At 46.1% G+C, this 18,210-nt stretch overlaps 1 protein-coding gene across 4 annotated transcripts in view; it reads right to left on the reverse strand.

The window, feature by feature from the left end:
* The window catches only part of LOC147437991 (uncharacterized), a 78,713-nt gene that overhangs the window by 43,427 nt on the left and 17,076 nt on the right, over window positions 1–18,210 (reverse strand). For 2 of the 4 annotated variants that reach the window (XM_086487379.1, XM_086487378.1), the window contains one exon: window positions 12,422–12,540. The exons of the other annotated variants lie outside the window; for them this stretch is intronic. In XM_086487379.1, the coding sequence (XP_086343505.1) occupies window positions 12,422–12,522 (101 nt within the window). In that variant the 5' untranslated portion in view covers window positions 12,523–12,540. Of the gene's footprint in view, window positions 1–12,421; window positions 12,541–18,210 lie in introns of those variants that run through there. 4 annotated transcript variants of the gene reach the window in all.

The following is an 18,210-nucleotide window of genomic DNA, read 5'->3' on the forward strand; positions in this document are numbered from 1 at the left end:
CATCAAGTACAATCTCTAAGCCCTTCATTTATCAAAGTCGCTTTCTCGGCCCGGTAGTCAACCACGGCGTAGTTCTTGTGGTACCAAGGGATCCCGAGTAGAACGTCACTCGCGTGCCCTGAACACCCCTGTCATTGCAAACAAAGTTTGCCAATGCTCGGTGAAATGGCAACATCCCATCCGGGTGCCAGTCGAACTACCTCCGCCTATGGCGTCAGTCTGTCGGGCGTAGTTCCAAATCGAGCCGCCAATTCCAAGTGAAAAGAAGTTGGCCTTGGCTCCTTCAAAAGCGCTTCCTGATCCTTCACTTTGCCCCGAAAGCGGCAAAGTTTGTACTTTCATTCATTAGATTCGGTGCAGGTCCCACGCCATGTGGTACCAGTTCTGCTTTTCTATCTGCCTTTTCTGCCACATTCCTCAGCTGCTCTCGAACTCTCAGACCTGTCGTCGTCTTTATCATTCTGTTCTTTCTGCGCCTTATCAGGGCACTTCGCGGAAATATGTCCATGTTCCCCGCATCCAAAGCACTTCCCCTCTCTGATGAAGCGAGCTCTCTCCTCAAGAGTAAGCTTGGGTCGTGCATCCTTTTTTTTTTCTCTGGGTTGCTCTTTTTCATTCTTCTTTCATTCCCAAAAGTCTGTTCGGCTCGTTGTGTCATGGCCTCATCTGTGGGGTAGGTCAGACTGCCAGAGTGAATGGCAAAGCCCAGCTTCGCATGACTCATCAACTCCTGAATAGAAGCTAACTTCTGTTCCAAGCAGTGATTTCGGATTTCTGTAGGTAGACCCAAGGTAAACCGCTCAATCTGTTCTCTGAACGAGATCTTCTTGAATGAAGAGGCGGGTAGAAAAGAGCTCCAGAATCTTTCACAATAAGAATTCACTGTATCGCTCTTGGTCATCCGGAGATGGTTCCAAGCAGCTCGTATATCTCGCTCAAACTTTTGAGTCAACCAAGAAGAAATAAAAAGCCTCTTGAATTTCAGCCATGTAACTAGCACAGTCTTGCTTAATAGAAGCATGGACCACCAAGTACGAGCAATCCCCTTAAAGTAAGAGGCAGCTCTCTGAATCTTGGAGTGCTCTGAATAGCGTCCTCCCGCGAAAGCGATGTCAAACTGCTGTATAAAAGACAAAGCCTTCGAAGCATCTGAGTATCCTCAAAAGTATCAAACTTGATCGAGTGGCCACCTTCCTTAAACTCTCGGACTTTCTTGCTTTTATCTTCGAGAAAGTCATACTGGTTGGCTTTGTAAAAATTCTTCTTGTTCGCATAAAACTTTCCGTCATCGGAATCTGAGCTGTCTGTAGACGAGTCCTCAATAGAACTGTCAGTCTCTGGGCGAGATTTAGCCTTCTTTGCCTTTCTCTTGCCCTTTCCAAAGCGTTGCTTCTTGCTTCGCTTTTTACCTTTTCTGTCTTCTTCGCTCAAATCCGAGGAACTAGAAGAACTATCAGAAGAAGAAGAAGAAGAACTGGGTAGGTCTTCAAACTTGACGCGCTTCTTCAATTTCTTTGCCTTGTCAAATGTCAACCGACGACCCAAATATCCCGGGAAGTCAGTGCCTTTCTTCTGCTTTTTGCCGTGCTTTTTGGCTTTCTTTTGCATGTCAAAAAGCTGAGCAATCCGTGCATCAACCACGTTCTCCAGTTCCTTCTCCGTATATTTCTTGGAGGCAGAAGGTTTCTTGAGAGCGGGTTTCCGGAGTGGTGTTGTGGTTCTCTGCCACTCCGTCTGTACCTCTTCCAAAGAGGTCTGGTTCATATATTTTGCCATCTTCGGGTCCTTGGCGAAATTGAGCATCATCTTTGTTGCATCGCTGATCAACTAGCGACGCTCTATCTCTCGCCGCTCCGCCTAAGTAGGCCAAGGCGGGCCATACTCTCTGCCTAAATCTTCGTTGTGATCCCAACCCGCATCTCCAGATGCAGAGGGAGTCGACTGATCATTGCCTGAAGCCATAGGTGCCGCGGAAAAAAAATTCGGGGATCGGATTTCCCGTACAAGAGAAATCGGCCGTGCTCTGATACCACTGTAACAGACTTGGACACTCCAAGTCAAGAATCAACCGCGACAGCACCAAATAACCACTTCAAAACAATTCACAGATCACAATAGATTTGCACTGGCCCGGCGGAGTTTCGTGCCTAGAGATATTGGCCCCAAAGACTGGCGCCCCTTTCGGTATTTCTTTTTATATTAATCAATCATCAAAGTACAAGAGAGCGGTTAGGGTTTCACTCTCAGACTCTACGTCCAGATGCCCTGAGAAGTGAGGCCCTCACCACTAATTTAAAGGTTACAAGGGATGCCCAAAAGCAGAGCCCCAAAAGCTTCAAATCAAAAACAATTGCTCTCTCTCTCTCACAGAGAGTCAAAACATGAAAGCAAAAGCATTCTCTCTCTCTTTCTCATTTAAGTAGAGAAAAAGCGAAATTTGCGTCGCTCATCATTTTCCAAAAAAAATAAATAAATAAATAAATTTCAGCCTCCGCGATTTCCGGAAATTAGGGTTTTTGGCGGAAATTAGGGTTTGCAGGAATTTTAGGGTTTTTGGCAGAAATTAGGGTTTCTGCTGTCCGCCACGTCATCACTTTGTGACACTACACCTTCTTCATTGGATGGTGGTGATAGTAAAGCGGCAACGACGGAGACGACGGCGACATCATTTCAATCGGTTGAAAATGCCTAATACTACTCCCGTCTCCACTCCCAAATCTCAGCAACGCACCCTACATACAACTTGGGATCCAAAAAGGAAGGAGGGTGTGGATGCAAGTGTTGCCCGCTTTTTCTATCATGATCACATCCCCTTCATAAAGACTCGGTAAGACTTACTATCATTTTCATACAATCAATCATCTCGATTCTCATTCTCATCTAAATAGTAATTACTAATACCTCTTGTGTGCAATGTCTAGGTCAGAGTACTTCAAGACCATGTGCACGAGGATTGGAGAGTATGGGGCACGCTACGTACCACCCTCTTCCGAGGCCCTCCGCACTACTCTACTCGATAGAGAGAAGGCCGTTGTGGAGATGGCTACCCTCAACATGAAGAGGCAATGGACGAAGTATGGTGTGACCCTCATTGCGGATGGATGGAGCGACACTAGGAGGAGGTCCATCCATGGCATTGTTGCCTATTCCAAAGGGGAGATGTATTTTTCCCACTCCCATGACGCCACGGAGACGGGAAAATCAGCAGATATCCTTGCGGGTGAGTGGGCCTCCGCCGTAGAGACCATTGGGTCGGACCTTGTGATAGGTCTAGTCACCGATGGGGAAGCATCAAACAGGGAAGCCGGAGCTATTTGGAAGGCACTTATCCTCACATCACGGTGTTCTTTTGCATAGCACATTACCTTAACAACCTCTTGAAGGATTTCGGCAAACTACCTTGGATAGAGCCTCTCATTGCATCCACGTCCAAGGTGGTTGCTTTCATCAACAACCACAACATACTTCAAGCCGAGTCGAGGGGCAAAGTGCTTCTAAAGTATTGTGGGACCCGCTTCGCCTACATCTAATGGTAAGCCGCTTTGTAGAGTGTCAAAGTGCAATGCGGCAGCTCTTCATCGGTACAGAGTTTGCTGAGACTTCCCATGCAAGTACAGTCGCAGGGATCGTTTGTATAGGGAAGGTAGAAGATCTTGAGTTTTCGGAGTCTCCAAAGACTATTGATAAAATGGTGAAACCAGTGATCCACTTGCTTAGAGTGATGGATGGTATGCAACCTTGCATTGGCAAGGTCTATGAAGCAATGGATCGCATGGTCGAGGCGCTTGAAGATCATGAGAAGGACCCAGATAGGCTCGAAGAAATCAAAGAGCTTTGCAGTAGCAGGTGGAATGCCTATAGTTCACCGCTTCATGGTCCAGCTTTTGTGTTGTACCCAGAGTTCCAGGGTGCAGGGCAGGAGCATGATTCGGAGGTACGCACACATTGGAACACCATCTTGAAGAAGCTTCACCTTGATCGTGAGCATTTTACAGGAATATGCGAGGATCATTTGGGACAGCCGATGCCCAAATTGATCACACCAAGATTTCCTTCGTCTTGTGGTGGCAAGAAAATGGTTTAGATGGTCCCGATCTTCAGCGACTTTCCGTTCGCATTCTCAGCCAAGCGGTTAGCTCCTCTTGCTTGGAGCAATTGTGGAGTGTATATGTTATGTCCCGCTCACAGGAGAGGGGATCTAGCCCAGATGCCGTCGGGATGGGCGTCCAGTTTCCGGGCGGACGTAGTGTGAACACGGCCAGTGTGGCCGGCCATTATTATAAAAGGGAGGCCAAGGCCTCACTTGCAATTATCGACCCCACTGGCAGAGTGCCAGTGGTTAGCCCGCGAGGCTAGGAGTGCGCGAGGTCACTCGAGGAGGTGAGGCCAGGTGGTATGGGACGCTCGGTCTCACAGGTGCACGCCTACGTCCTTGGACGCTGGCCCCAGCACGGGGGAGCTGCCAGATGGTGGCTATGGTCGGGTGGTTCGTCCGACGCGCATTTGTAGGCGGTCCGTGTGGCCGGGAGATCCTATCTCCTCTTTCATTTCATGGTATCAGAGCCGGCTTGGCTGCACGAAGGACCGTGTGCACACCTACGGAACGGTTCGGGTCGGAAAACCTCGTGTTCGCGTAATTTTTTTGTGATTAAATTGCCGAAATTACTTACTTTTCTTCTCGAAAGCATGTTTGCAGGTAAATAATACAGTTCGACTGCTGATTTTTTATAAAAATTAGCAAATTAACAGATGGGAATGCTGGAAATTGAAAGATTTCCGATGAATTTACTGGTCTTCGATGAAAAGCAGTGTATTTACCCTTAATTTGCTGGTTTTATATTAAAATTCAGCATCTGGTGACTCTTTCAATCTCTCTGCAACCTCATTCTCTGTATGAAACGCAGAGACACACACACAGAGAGAAAGAGAGAGAGAGAGAGACCTCTCTCTGTATGCTAGCTTGGCATGGAGCTGCGTTGGAATTCTGCAGGGAAGCGTGAGGAAAAGGCTGGGAGAGGGAGTAGCGTTGCTGGGTTTTTTTTCCAACGTGGAGAGTCCCCTTGCGCTGGCTCCTACCTGGCATCTCCTTCGTCTGCTCGGCACACGCAGGCACGCGTAGGCTACTGCCCCTTTCTTTCCACGCGTCACCCCGAGGTTACGGCAGAATCTCTCAACGCCAGATTTTTTTGTTTTTTTACACACCTCTACTCTCTCTTCGTTATATTTTATTAAGTGACTTTTATTAAGTGGGCCTTTTATTTTAAAGTATGGCCAGGACTTTTTGAGTTTTTTAAGCTATGGTCTGAAACCTGAGTTATTAAAATAACTCACTTACAGAGACTTCAAAGTTTGCAGAGAAACTCATTTTTGAGCTCTCTACTTCTTTCTACTGCTCCTCCCTCTACCTGCTCGCGCTCCCGCCATCACCTGCTCGCGTTCCGACGCTCACACTGACGCGTAGAGCTCTTCAAACTTCGACTTTTCGCGATCGAAAAGTGCAGAAAAGGCCCGGTTTCGCGTGAATTTTCCAGTTTTTCACGCACTTTGCCATGGATTCCTCCAGCTCAGATGTGCAGCGTGACAACGCGCCAGGTACCATTCAAATTCCATTCACGCATGCTCTCTAAACATGGATTACAAGCACTTTCCAAAGCTTTGACCAGCATGTCACCGCTCTGGAAAACACAAATGTTCAGACGAACCTTCGCTTGGCCTCTCTCGAAGGGGTCGTACGAGGCTCAGTTCCCGACTTTCTACTCTCGAAAATATGGCTCAGTTGACGACTGCGCGTATTTCCGAGGGGAAAACCCATCTCCAGCAATTGCAGATGCAGATTGCTGCTTTTGGGCGCTCACAGGGTGGTCCGACTGCCACAATTCTGTATAAAACTACAAATTTTCAAGAGAAGAGAAGGAGTGTACGGAATTGGCCGTAAATAATTGGCTGCACCAATGGACCACATACTTTGATCTCCATGGGGAGCATGACGAACGGAGGATTCAAACGATTCCTCTCTATCGGCGCAGTAAGGCGCTTACCTAGTGACGTGATATGACAGAGAAGCCTACGACATGGGCTGATTTTTGTGTGAAATTCAAGAGGGATTTCGCCAAAATGGACCCTTTGAAAGCCTATGCCAAATTGCAGAGTCTTTTGATGAAAACTCTATCTTTTGATAAGTATACGACAGCTTTCAAAGAGGCGCTCACCTTCTGCAAGGTGGATTCTACGCACGCCGTGCACATGTACTTGTTGGGGTTACATGAAGATTACCGTTGGGCCTTGATCAAGGACAAAGCCCCGACTGATGTTGAGGATGCAGTGGCAAAGGCCAGGACGTTCCATTTAATAAATGGAGCGAATTATGAGAAGAAAAGAACTGAAGACCATCAATCCGGTGAGGGTGCTTCGGGGAAGCGGCCCCGATTCCAGCATAAGTCTAAATCACTGCCGAGATCTTCTCAGGAAAAGAAGAAAGCCAGAAATGCTTCAGTTGTTGAAGCAGTGAAGAAGGGGGCTTGCTTCGGATGTGGCCAGACGGGTCATCAAATCAAGGATTGTCCTAAAAAGAAAAAGACGCAAAAACCGCAAGGCCATCCTTCGGTTCAGATTCACGAGATCTCAAGTAACTCTGATGTTGTTCAAGTTGAAATCCATCATTTAGACAACAGTTTCATGCACAAATTGTACTTTTAGCACCAAAGTGTTTGGTAAGCACGATCTTCTCCGTTTCCCCGGGAAGATCAATGGTCACGACGTGACCGTACTCCTTGATAATGGAAGCTCACACAATTTTGTGGATGCAAAATTGGTGCAGAAACTGAACCTGCGGACGCAAGACAGTGACCATGAGTATCACGTGAAGATGGCTCGTGGCGTGGATACGGATGTATGGAATCGGATGGTTCCAGACTTGTTGCTCAAGCTGGTTGATTACAAAGAGAACCTAGATTTCCACATCATGCGCCTGGACAAAGCAGATGTTATTTTAGGAATTCCATGGTTTTATGATAAACAAGAATCATTGTATATAGACTATGTACATCACTCTCTTGTTTTTGTTAAGCAGAACATGCCTCATGTATCTGTGTCGCTTTGTAATCAGAAGTCTGTAAATAATGGTTTTGCAATACCAATTGTTAATGCTTTGGAAATGTATCAAGAAATAAAGTCTTCTCATGTTGACTTTTATCAATGTGTACCATCTGCTTGGTTTGATTCATTAGTGCTTGGTACTTCTATCACTGAATTTCGTAAATGTGTTTCATGTTCTTCTGTTGAACTTGGGGATTCCGACGAATCAAACCTTATCCGAGAAATCATGACTGACTTCAAGGATGTTTTTCATGATGATCTACCTCCTGGCTTGCCGCCTTCGAGAGGAGTAGATCATGGCATTGAGTTGGTGGCTGGTAGTCAGCCCTTCTCAAAGCAACCCTATCGGTTTAGTAAAACCGAGGAGGACGGGATTCAGCCACAGCTGAAGGATTATCTCGACAGGGGTTTTGTTCGCCTAGCAAATCCCCGTGGGGAGCGCCAGTGTTACTTTCTCGAAAGAAGGATAACATTATGCGCTTCTGCGAGGATTACAAGGGGTTAAATAGGCTCACTATCAAGAACAAGTATCCGCTCCCGCGTATGGACGATCTGATAGATCGGCTCCATGGAGCGTTGTATTTTACTAAAATAGACCTGCAATCAGGCTATCATCAAATACGGATCAAACTGGAAGATATTCCTAAGACAGGCTTCCATACGCGTTTTGGTCACTACGAGTTTTTGGTCTTGCCTTTTGGTTTGACCAATGCTCCAGCTACGTTCCAGCAGATAATGAATGATCTGCTTAGACCATTTTTAGGCAACTTCGTTGTTGTATTTCTCGATGATATCTTGATCTACAGCCGAAGTTTGTCTGAGCACCTAATGCATATACGTACTGTTCTCGAAGTACTGAGAACTGAGAAGCTTTATGCTAAGGCTTCTAAGTGTGAATTCTTTAAGAATGAGCTTCTGTACTTGGGTCACATAATTACTCGCGATGAAATTCGCGTTGACCCTGAAAAGTTAGATAAAGTGCGACATTGGCCCATCTGAAGAATGTGCGCCAAGTAAAGTCCTTTTTAGGCTTTACTGGATTCTTTCGCAAGTTTATCAAGGATTACTCTAAAGTTGCTGCTCCGCTTACGCAACTTTTAAAAGGAGGGGTGAAAGGGCCGAAGACTTCGGGTCCTCGTCGTAAAGGTAATCCCCCTGTTGTCTGGAATGAGCGTCTCAACGAGAGCTTTCGGACACTAAAGCACTTGGTGACTACTACGCCAATATTACACATTGTGGATCCTAGAAAACCGTTTGTGGCTGAAACAGATGCTAGTGATTATGCTATTGGTGCGGCATTATACCAGGATGGACGTCCTGTTGTGTTTGAAAGTAAGAAGCTTTCTAACGCTGAGATGCGTTATCCAGCGTACGAGAAGGAGCTTTACGCCGTAGTCCACGCCCTGAGGAAATGGCGGCACTACTTGTATGGCTCTAAGTTTGTTGCATGGACAGATCATCACTCCTTGCGCTATATCTGTGATCAGGGTGATCTCAGAGGCCGGAAGGCTAGATGGGTTGAGCTTATGCAAGAGTTTGACTTTAAGATCCGTTATAGAAAAGGATCCAACAATCGAGTTGCCAATGCCCTCACCAGGATTCCTAAAGTTAATGCCTTGTCTATGGCTGAAATCTCGACGGATTTCTATCTCTCTCTCCGAGGGCTATGTCGTTTCGATGGCCATTTTGGCAAGATATGGAACGAGGTCGAAGCGGGCATGACTCGCATACAGGCTTGGGTGGTCCGGAGACCCAAGTGAGTCGTGCTGGAGGGACGAGACAGCGACAATATTCCATTAGAGGTGGACTATTGTTTAGAAATGGCAAAGTCTGCGTGCTGAAATTGATGAGATTCAACAAAGGATTTTGTGCGAATTCCACGATGTTCCTAGCGCTGGGCACCTAGGCATCCAGAGAACTTTGGCTTTGGTCAAGCGATATTTCTATTGGCCAAGAATGCGCTCTTACATAGAGAGCTACGTGAAGAGATGCGCTCAGTGTCAGGTCAATAAGGCAGAGCGCCTTAGGAAAGCTGGCATGCTACATCCATTGGAAATCCCAGATGCCAAGTGGCAGAGTATTTCCATGGACTTCATCGTTGGTTTGCCAAATACTAGTCGGGGCAATGACACTATTTGGGTTGTGGTCGATAGACTCACAAAAATGGCGAAGTTTATACCAACGAAGTCGACAGTAAAAAGCCATGAGTTGGCGGTTTTATTTGTCAATCAGCTTTATAAGCTGTATGGTCTCCCAGAGGAGATCGTCAATGATCGAGATACTAAGTTCACTGGCCGATTTTGGCGAGATGTGTTCGCTCATCTTCAGACGAAGTTGAGTATGTCATCTTCTGACCATCCCGAGTCCGACGGACAAACTGAGAGGATGAATCAGACCTTAGAGGACATGTTGAGAGCCTATGTCTCTCACAGGCAATCTGATTGGGAAAGGTATCTTCCACAGTTAGAGTTTGCCTATAATAGTAGCAAGCATTCCGCTACTGGAAGTAGCCCATTCATGCTAATGTATGGATTCGAGCCTAAATCCCCGATTGCTATTGGCTTAGAGAAAGTCAAGGACCGCCAAGCTCGTAATTTCCTGTATGACATGCAGGAAATGCTCGAATTGGCTAAGGATAGTATAAGAACGGCTCGTGATCGAGTCACTACTTATGCTAATCAAAAGAGGTCTCCAAGGACTCTAGATGTGGGACAATGGGTTTATCTGAAGATACCCAAGGATTCCAAGATTATGCGAACAGGAAAGCATTATAAGCTTTCAGCTAGATATTGTGGTCCATTCTTGATCACAAAGAAGATTGGCCAAGTTGCCTACAAACTAGCTCTTCCTTCGGATGTTAGTGTACATCCAGTGTTTCATGTCAGCCGCCTTAAAGTGAACTTGGGCGAAGTTGACGTTGTTGTGCCTAGCGAGGAAAATGTATGGCAAGATATGCAAACTGAGTATATTCCTCGAGAACCAAAAGCACTTTTGGATCATCATACCCGTCATTCGCGCCAAAAGGCTTATGACGAGTACTTAATTAAATGGAAGGGTCAATCTGAAAGGTTTGCTACTTGGGAACCTGTTAGAGCTCTAAAGGCTCAGTATCCTCACTTCATTGATGAGGACATCAATGGTTCTTAAGGGGAAAAGTATGTTATGTCCCACTCCACAAGAGAGGGGATCTAGCCCAGATGCCGTCGGGATGGGCGTCCGGTGTCCGGACAGACGTAGTGTGAACACGGCCAGTGTGGCCGGCCATTATTATAAAAGGGAGGCCAAGGCCTCATTTGCAGTTATCGACCCCACTGGCAAAGTGCCAGTGGTTAGCCCGCGAGGCTAGGAGTGCGCGAGGTCACCTCGAGGAGGTGAGGCCGGGTGGTATGGGACGCTCGGTCTTACAGGTGCACGCCTACGTCCTCGGATGCTGGCCCCAGCACGGGGGAGCTGCCGGATGGTAGCTATGGTCGGGTGGTTCGTCCAACGCGCATCTGTAGGCGGTCCATGTGGCCGGGAGATCCTATCTCCTCTTTCGTTTCAGTATATAGCCACATTACATCTAGAAAGAGAAACCGACTTGGAGTGGAGAAAGCAAATGACCTTGTTTTTGTCAGTGCAAACTTAAGAATGCGTTGCAACTCAGCATCCAAAATGACAGATCCTTTTCTACAGTGGGAGATGGAGACAGAGCCAGAGGTGCTTGGAGAGGCAGGAGGATCTACGCATGAGGATGAGCCTATGCAGGAGGATTGAGATGATATTCACGACGTCCAGGACTCCACTACAAGTTGAGAGGTGGGATGCTCTTTTGCCCCTACCCAGAGGTGAACATAAAGCATGAGTCATGACTCATTGCTCATTGGTTTTTGATATTTGTTTCCTTTGTTGCCGCCGGCTTTGCCCCCTTCTTGTATTGCACTACCACATGAGTGATTGAGTCTTGACATGTCACCTAGTGACTCTTACAGTTGTTTTTAGCACTCTAGCCTCTACATGTCTTTTTGTAGCGCCTTGGCTAGCCTTGTAAGCCATCTTTGTAATCTATGATCTATCATCTTTTGGCTCCAAGCTTTTGTGTGGACCGGACTCTATTCAAATTTGAGTTAATGTTCTTTCTATGAAGAATCAAGATGCTTTTGTAAAGGATGATCCCAATTCAGGTATTGTGTGTAGCAAACAATCGCGTGTAAGCCTTAAGACTGAAGAATCATTGCAAATCATGCCTAAATAGGATTCTACTTGGATTAATGGGTGTGTATGGCTCTCTACTAACATATAGGTTAAATTTAACCTAATTTAAGCATATTTTAAGCTTACCGTTCCGGCCCCCGTTCCCGTTCCGCTTTCCTGGGGGGAAGCCGTTCCGGAAACGTTCCGGAGGCCCCCGTTCCCATTCCGGGTAACTTTGAGATCGAGGAGATCCGAACTGGAGCACATCGATCTACTAAGGAGAGACGAGCCTAGATGATGGCTCACCCAGAGGCGTTCATCAGGGAAGCCCTTGCTCCCGACCCTCCCATGTACTACATTTTAAACCCCCTCATTAGCACAGGATGAGCTAGCTAGATTGATGCATTTGCATGGTTGTACTACCTCAGCATATAGACATGAACATATCCCTAGTACTAGGGCTCCACCCCATCTCCATAGATTTCATCACCCACCACACGTCCTTCTCTCTTTTATTTTGTACCAGTTTGAACTACTTTGTCTTTTCCAATAAACAGAGGACATACACACATGTACGGTGGCCTCACGTAGACATTAAAAAGCTTTCTTTCTTTCTTTCTCTCATAGACATTAAAAAACTCTCTAACTCTCTCTCTCTCTCTCTCTCTCTCTCTCTCTCTCTCTCTCTCTCTCTCTCTCTCTCTCTCTCTCTCTCTCTCTCTTAACAGGCCTCATAACAGGTCTTGAGTTCAACTCTCCTCGTCGCATAGATCTATAAGGTCTCTTGGGATAGTTTCCTACGACGTTTAAATTCTCCTCCTCCTCCTCCTCCTCCTCTCTCTCTCTCTCTCTCTCTCTCTCTCTCTCTCTCTCTCTCTCTCTCTCTCTCTCTCTCTCTCTCTCTCTCTCTCTCTCTCTCTCCAAAAAAGTGGATCTTTGTACCCTTTTGTATTGTGTAATCAAAATTACAAGCCCAAAGGCATTACAATTTACATTTACTCGTAGGCACACACAAATGAGTTGAAAGTGAAAAAAACCATGATATTTAATGATTACAAACCATAGGGGAAAACTACCAATGATGCAGAATTAAGCTAGGAGCACGGGAGTGAGGGAAGAAAGTAGGAGAGAGCTGAAGCAGAAACACGCCAACCTGATGTCAAGAGGAGGCCGAAAATTCCACCAAAGAATCTCCAATAGCCAACTCCAGATCTCCAAGGCCGTATACAACGGCCATCCCAGCAGAAGAGACATCACCACCACAAGAAGACTCTGCACCAAAAATCCGGGAGAAAGATAGCCTCTAGCAGAGGTAGTATATGGTGCAAATCTGCAGGGGAGGCCGGAACCGCCACCAACCCCCACACACCAAACCCGTTCCAAACCTAAATCACCCATCCGATAGGAGAAAAAACAAAAAAGAACAAATAATAAGCAAGCAAACATACACGCACACACACCTCAACCACAAGCAATCATGCAGAACGCACTCACCCCAAGCACATGCATCACACACAAAAGAAATAAGGCGCATACAATCAAGCAAGCTAAACAAACAGAAACCATGAGAAACTAAGAAAAATACGAACAGCAAGCAAAACAAAAGGAAAGAAACCGTCACAGGCAGCACAGGTGACATAAGAGGGGAACAAATACTTGGTGAAGGCGGCCAAGTAGAGCACCTACGGTTTTGTAAACCTTAAGCGACCACCGTAGGTAAAAGTACGGTGTTTGCTTAAGGTGGGGAGCCGTTCGTCACAATGGAAAATCAATCAAGGTGGTACAAAACGTATTGTACGTTGTTCCGTACAGGAAAAAAATTATGTACGTAAAAATACGTACTCTTGTAAAAAAACCGCAAAGCACTAAATTTTCTAGGACATTTCCAATAAAAAAACAAGAGAGAAGCCAACAACTTATAGAGACATTCAAAGACATGTTTTACAAGACAACCACACACTGTATAACTACTGCAAGAGACTTAAAAGTTGAGACGCCACTGATAATTGAACAAGAACATCAAAGCTCAATGAGATCTAAAATAACAGTGAACACACCAATACTGAAAACATCAAATGACAAAGTACCATAGGTGATAGCCTACAAAGCCCAGACCATAACAAAAGGCTCATCATAGAGCGTACAAAAGTCATAAATGAAACCATCCTACTCAAAAAGCCTATTTATATAGTAGTAGAAAGCACTAAATAGCTAGCTCAAAGCTAGCCCATCATCCATGTGATGGCCCCATCCTCAAAAATCATCATCAAATGCAGATGAAGACTGTTGAAGAGAGCAAGTTCCCCATCCGTCAGGACATTGCCCTCTTCGACATTGCCCTCTTCGTCGTACTCTGGCTCTGCCATCACGGACACTTGTGCCTGATGTAGATTATCCTCTACTGCATCTATCGAAGCCTCAATGAGACGAACAGCCTCGTTTGTCGTATGTGCCAAGACAAGACAACACAAGAATATTAATGATGTGCCACCTACGAACATCACTCTAGGCATCTGATACGATGGTGCACCCAAACTGCTGCCAACCAACCTTGACCGGGACCAGAGCCTTATTTACCAAAGCCTTCTGCTCATCAAGCATTGTAGTGCGCATCTTCCTATACTCCACCCCTGACCATGAATCTGTGTGGCCAACATATGCCATAGCCCGGACCATCCTCTTCCACAGCTCAATCCCCAAAACATTGAAGGAGATGTTGCACTCAATGAGAGTGTGAGCAATCTCCATCTCAATAACCTTTTGACGCTCCTTTACCCAAGAAAGAGATTTCACAAGCGAAGGCAAGGTGCTTTGCCTACGTGCATCCATATCACCTCCATCCTCCTCCTCTTGCACAACTCGAGCCCTCTTTCTACTAGAACCAGCATTTTGGCTGCTCCTCTTGAACCTCGGAAGATGAACCACCAAAATCCCCAATAAGAGCTTCATGAAGAGCATCCTGTGTATGTTGTCCACTTGTTTTTTTTTTTTGGTGTTGGTACTTCCGGAAAATTCTTTGCAATCAGCTTGTCTCTAATATCCTGTGGAACCTTTTTGCACCCTCCACAATTGTTGGTCGTGCCAATGCCTGTCAGGTGCTTGACGACGCGAGAAATTGTACTCGTGAGCTGAAAATTGCAGTACTTGCATTGCCATCGTTGAGTGCGGGAACCCGCTTGGCCTGGAGTGTTGATAATGCGGATGACATTGGTATGCTCCTTCTAGTACGGGTTGCATGGCTTAGGCATGATGATTCTGTCGCAAGTAGCAAGACAGACACGAGTGAGAGAAAGAGAGAGAGAGAGAGAGAGAGAGAGAGAGAGGGGGGGAGCCTGCAGGAGGAACTCGGAGAAGAGAGAGAATTTACCTGCGCACTTGTTTCTACAACCTGCAATTTCTCTGCACTGAAGAGTTGAGTGTATGTTGTCCACCTGTATCTTTTTTGTGTGTTGGTACTTCCGGAAAATTCTCTGCAACCAGCTTGTCCCTAATATCCTGTGGAACCTTTCTGCACCCTCCACAATTGTTGGTCGTGCCAATGCCTGTCAGGTGCTTGACAACACGAGAAATTGTACTTGTGAGCTGAAAATTGCAGTACTTGCATTGCCATAGTCCAGTGCCGGAACCCGCTTGGCCTGGAGTGTTGATAATGCGGATGACAGTCGTATGCTCCTTCCAGTATGTGTTGCATGGCTTAGGCATGATGATTTTGTCGCAAGCAGCAAGACAGACACGAGTGAGAGAGAGAGAGAGGAGGAGAGAGCGCCTGCAGGAGGAACTCAGAGAAGAGAAAGAGAGAGAGAGAGAGAGAGAGAGAGAGAATTTACCTGCGCACTTGTTTCTGCAACCTGCAATTTCTCTGCAGTGAAGAGTTTCTGCAACTGGGCCTTGGTGTTCAAACATCTAAAAATTGAAGCCCCAAAACTACTCGCCCAGCTTATGCGAAACCCTCAACCACACGAAAAGCCGGACAATTTTTTTATATAAAAAAAAGCACGGTACGGATCGTTCCGTACGGTGCGGATCCGTACGGAACCATGTCGTATGTAAGTTTTGATCCTACCTTGAAATCAATCCACTGGTCTAGGGCCTAGCACGTGGAGCTCTATCTATCTTATCTATCTTATCTATCTATCTATCTTATCTATCTATCCTATCTATCCATCTATCCTATCTATCCATCTATCCTATCTATCCATCTATCTTATCTATCTATCTATCTATCTATCTATTCTATCTATCTATCTTATCTATCTATCCATCTATCTTATCTATCTTATCTATCTATCTATTCTATCTATCTATTCTATCTATTCTATCTATCTATTCTATCTATCTATCTATTCTATCTATCTATCTATCCATCTATCTTATCTATTCTATCTATCTATCTGTTCTATCTATCTATCTATCTCATTTATCCTATGGGATACGATGTGCTATTGGTCCAATGCACACATCATCGCATCAGCTACAGATTGAGATTAGCACATTTAGGAGAGTACCAGCAGAGGCCAGGATATGCTAGTTGTCATATCTATAAAGCCAGAGACAGAGTTACATCACATTTGTCATTGTCAGGTATACTATGAGATACGAGGCCGCTTTCACTGTCTATTCAAAGAGGGCTTTGGACCGTTGGCTAGAGTCATGAGATATCAGGATCAGAGATGCCTCGGGTTGTTTTTGCTAGAGTTGCGGAAACACACGAAGAGTCTCTTGAGGAGACCGAGCAATGGGAGACATTCACAGAGGGAGGTTACTGAATTCTTTAGAGCAGGACTCAGCAGCCAGATGACTATGCTTCACAGCAGACTTCAGAGCCCACTTAAACCAGAGGTATATTAGTGGACACATCCACTGAGCTCGGGAGAGCTAGACGCCCACATCTACGAGGGCAAGGCAACCACGACATTGACAGAGGCTCCATCAGAGCAAGAGGCTGCTGTCCACCCAAAAACGCAACTGCGAGGTGATGAAAACGCTGCTGTCCAGCGATTTTCAGCGTGCTCATACGCTCCCGGCATGGTCCGGAGCGGTGCAGAGGGTCTGGGAATGGTGGTGAATCACTGCCCCACTGCCCCTGATGGGCTGAAAACAAAGAAAACAGCAAGGGGTTAATGGCTGAAATCCGACGGAAATGGAGAGGATACGGGCCGGCAAGGCACCAAATGCCAAGCCAGTGTGTCGAAAGGGAAGATCGAGGGCAGGAAGCCCAACGCTCCCCCTCTGTGCATCAAACGCTGCCTTGCTGTCCAAAAACGCAGCAGATCTGGCCAAAAACACAAGTAGAGGGAGGGAGGGATGTTCCGGTGACGAAAACGCCCCAGAAGCATGGCGCTGGCAGCCAGAAGCAAAAACGCTGGCCTGATCTGCGAAAACGCAGGTGGAGGGGGGTCCTTCGCGACGAAAAACGCCAGATTTCGTCGCTTGCCTAGCTTTTTGCAAAACGCTGGCAGATTTTTAGAAAACGCTGATTGTGTGGATCCCTTGGGAGGAAACCTGTTGCTGAAGGTGATGCGCCCCAAACTCTGGCGATTGATACCATGCGACAGTGCGCGTCTGCGGGACAGAGAGAGAGACTCTAGACCACAAACACAAGATGTAGGAAGAGGGGGCGATCAGCCCCCCATGACTACCATGAGCAGAAGACCCAATACACAAAAACCAGATGTGTGTGGAAGTGGGTACCCCCCTGACCCCATAAATAGGTGCCCTGTAACAGACTTGGACACTCCAAGTCAAGAATCAACCACGACAGCACCAAATAACCACTTCAAAACAATTCACAGATCACAATAGATTTGCACTGGCCCGGCGGAGTTCCGTGCCTAGAGATATTGGCCCCAAAGACTGGCGCCCCTTTCGGTATTTCTTTTTGTATTAATCAATCATCAAAGTACAAGAGAGCGGTTAGGGTTTCACTCTCAGCCTTTGCGTCCAGATGCTCTGAGAAGTGAGGCCCTCACCACTAATTTAAAGGTTACAAGGGATGCCCAAAAGCAGAGCCCCAAAAGCTTTTAAAATCAAAAGCATCAGTTCTCTCTCTCTCTTAGAGAGTCTTTTCTCTTTTTTTTATAAAAAAAACCAAAAGCAAAATTCGCGTCGCTCATCATTTTCCAAAAAAAAAAAAAAATTAATAATCCGCCTCCGCGATTTTCGGAATTTAGGGTTTTTGGCAAAAATTTGGGTTTGCAGCAATTTTAGGGTTTCTGGCAGATATTAGGGTTTCTGCTGTCCGCCACGTCATCACTTTGTGACATACCCCCCTCTTGAAAGCATTGTAATCGATCGCGATTACGCCTGCAAAACCGACAAAAGCCATAAACCGTCTTAGCAGACACTAACTGTTAGTACCTACGTACTAGGAACACACATCTAGCACATGTACAAAATCGACAGTCACATCACACGACATCACGGGACATCACCAGACATCACAGGACATCACATGACATTCAACATTCATTCGAATCTTAGACCATGATTTATCGGCAATGTAGCTAGCAATCACATCTAGGTCCAATCGGGACCTCATCGATGTCCGATTGACTAACCCCTATTGCAACCATGTCTATTCGAGATCAATCAGACCAAAATGTTGCAGTCATTTCGTCTACCAGTTCCTGCACTCACAAGAAGTCAAGAACAAATCAGTATCATAATCAGGAATTCCATTTCATAAAGTCATCTAGCAGAATACTGTCAGCTCTCAGTATCCCTGAAGCTCAGAGAGACATCAGTGACTTTAGTATCAAAATCGAGGCATCTGTTGACAAGGGAGCGGAGTAACTCCCCTCTTGTGCATCCCACTGCACCAGATCTTCGGCCAAGCTGAGTTCTAGGTTCCGTTTGGAGTAGACTATGCTAAACCAAAACATCGAGGTAAAGTTTCACAATCCGAGGAGTATCTGCTAGGTCCTCCTCCTCCATCCACTTCCC

This window comes from Adiantum capillus-veneris, chromosome 17 (assembly GCF_014529385.1).
Source record: "Adiantum capillus-veneris isolate H3 chromosome 17, ASM1452938v2, whole genome shotgun sequence".
NCBI classification, from domain to species: Eukaryota; Viridiplantae; Streptophyta; class Polypodiopsida; order Polypodiales; family Pteridaceae; genus Adiantum; species Adiantum capillus-veneris.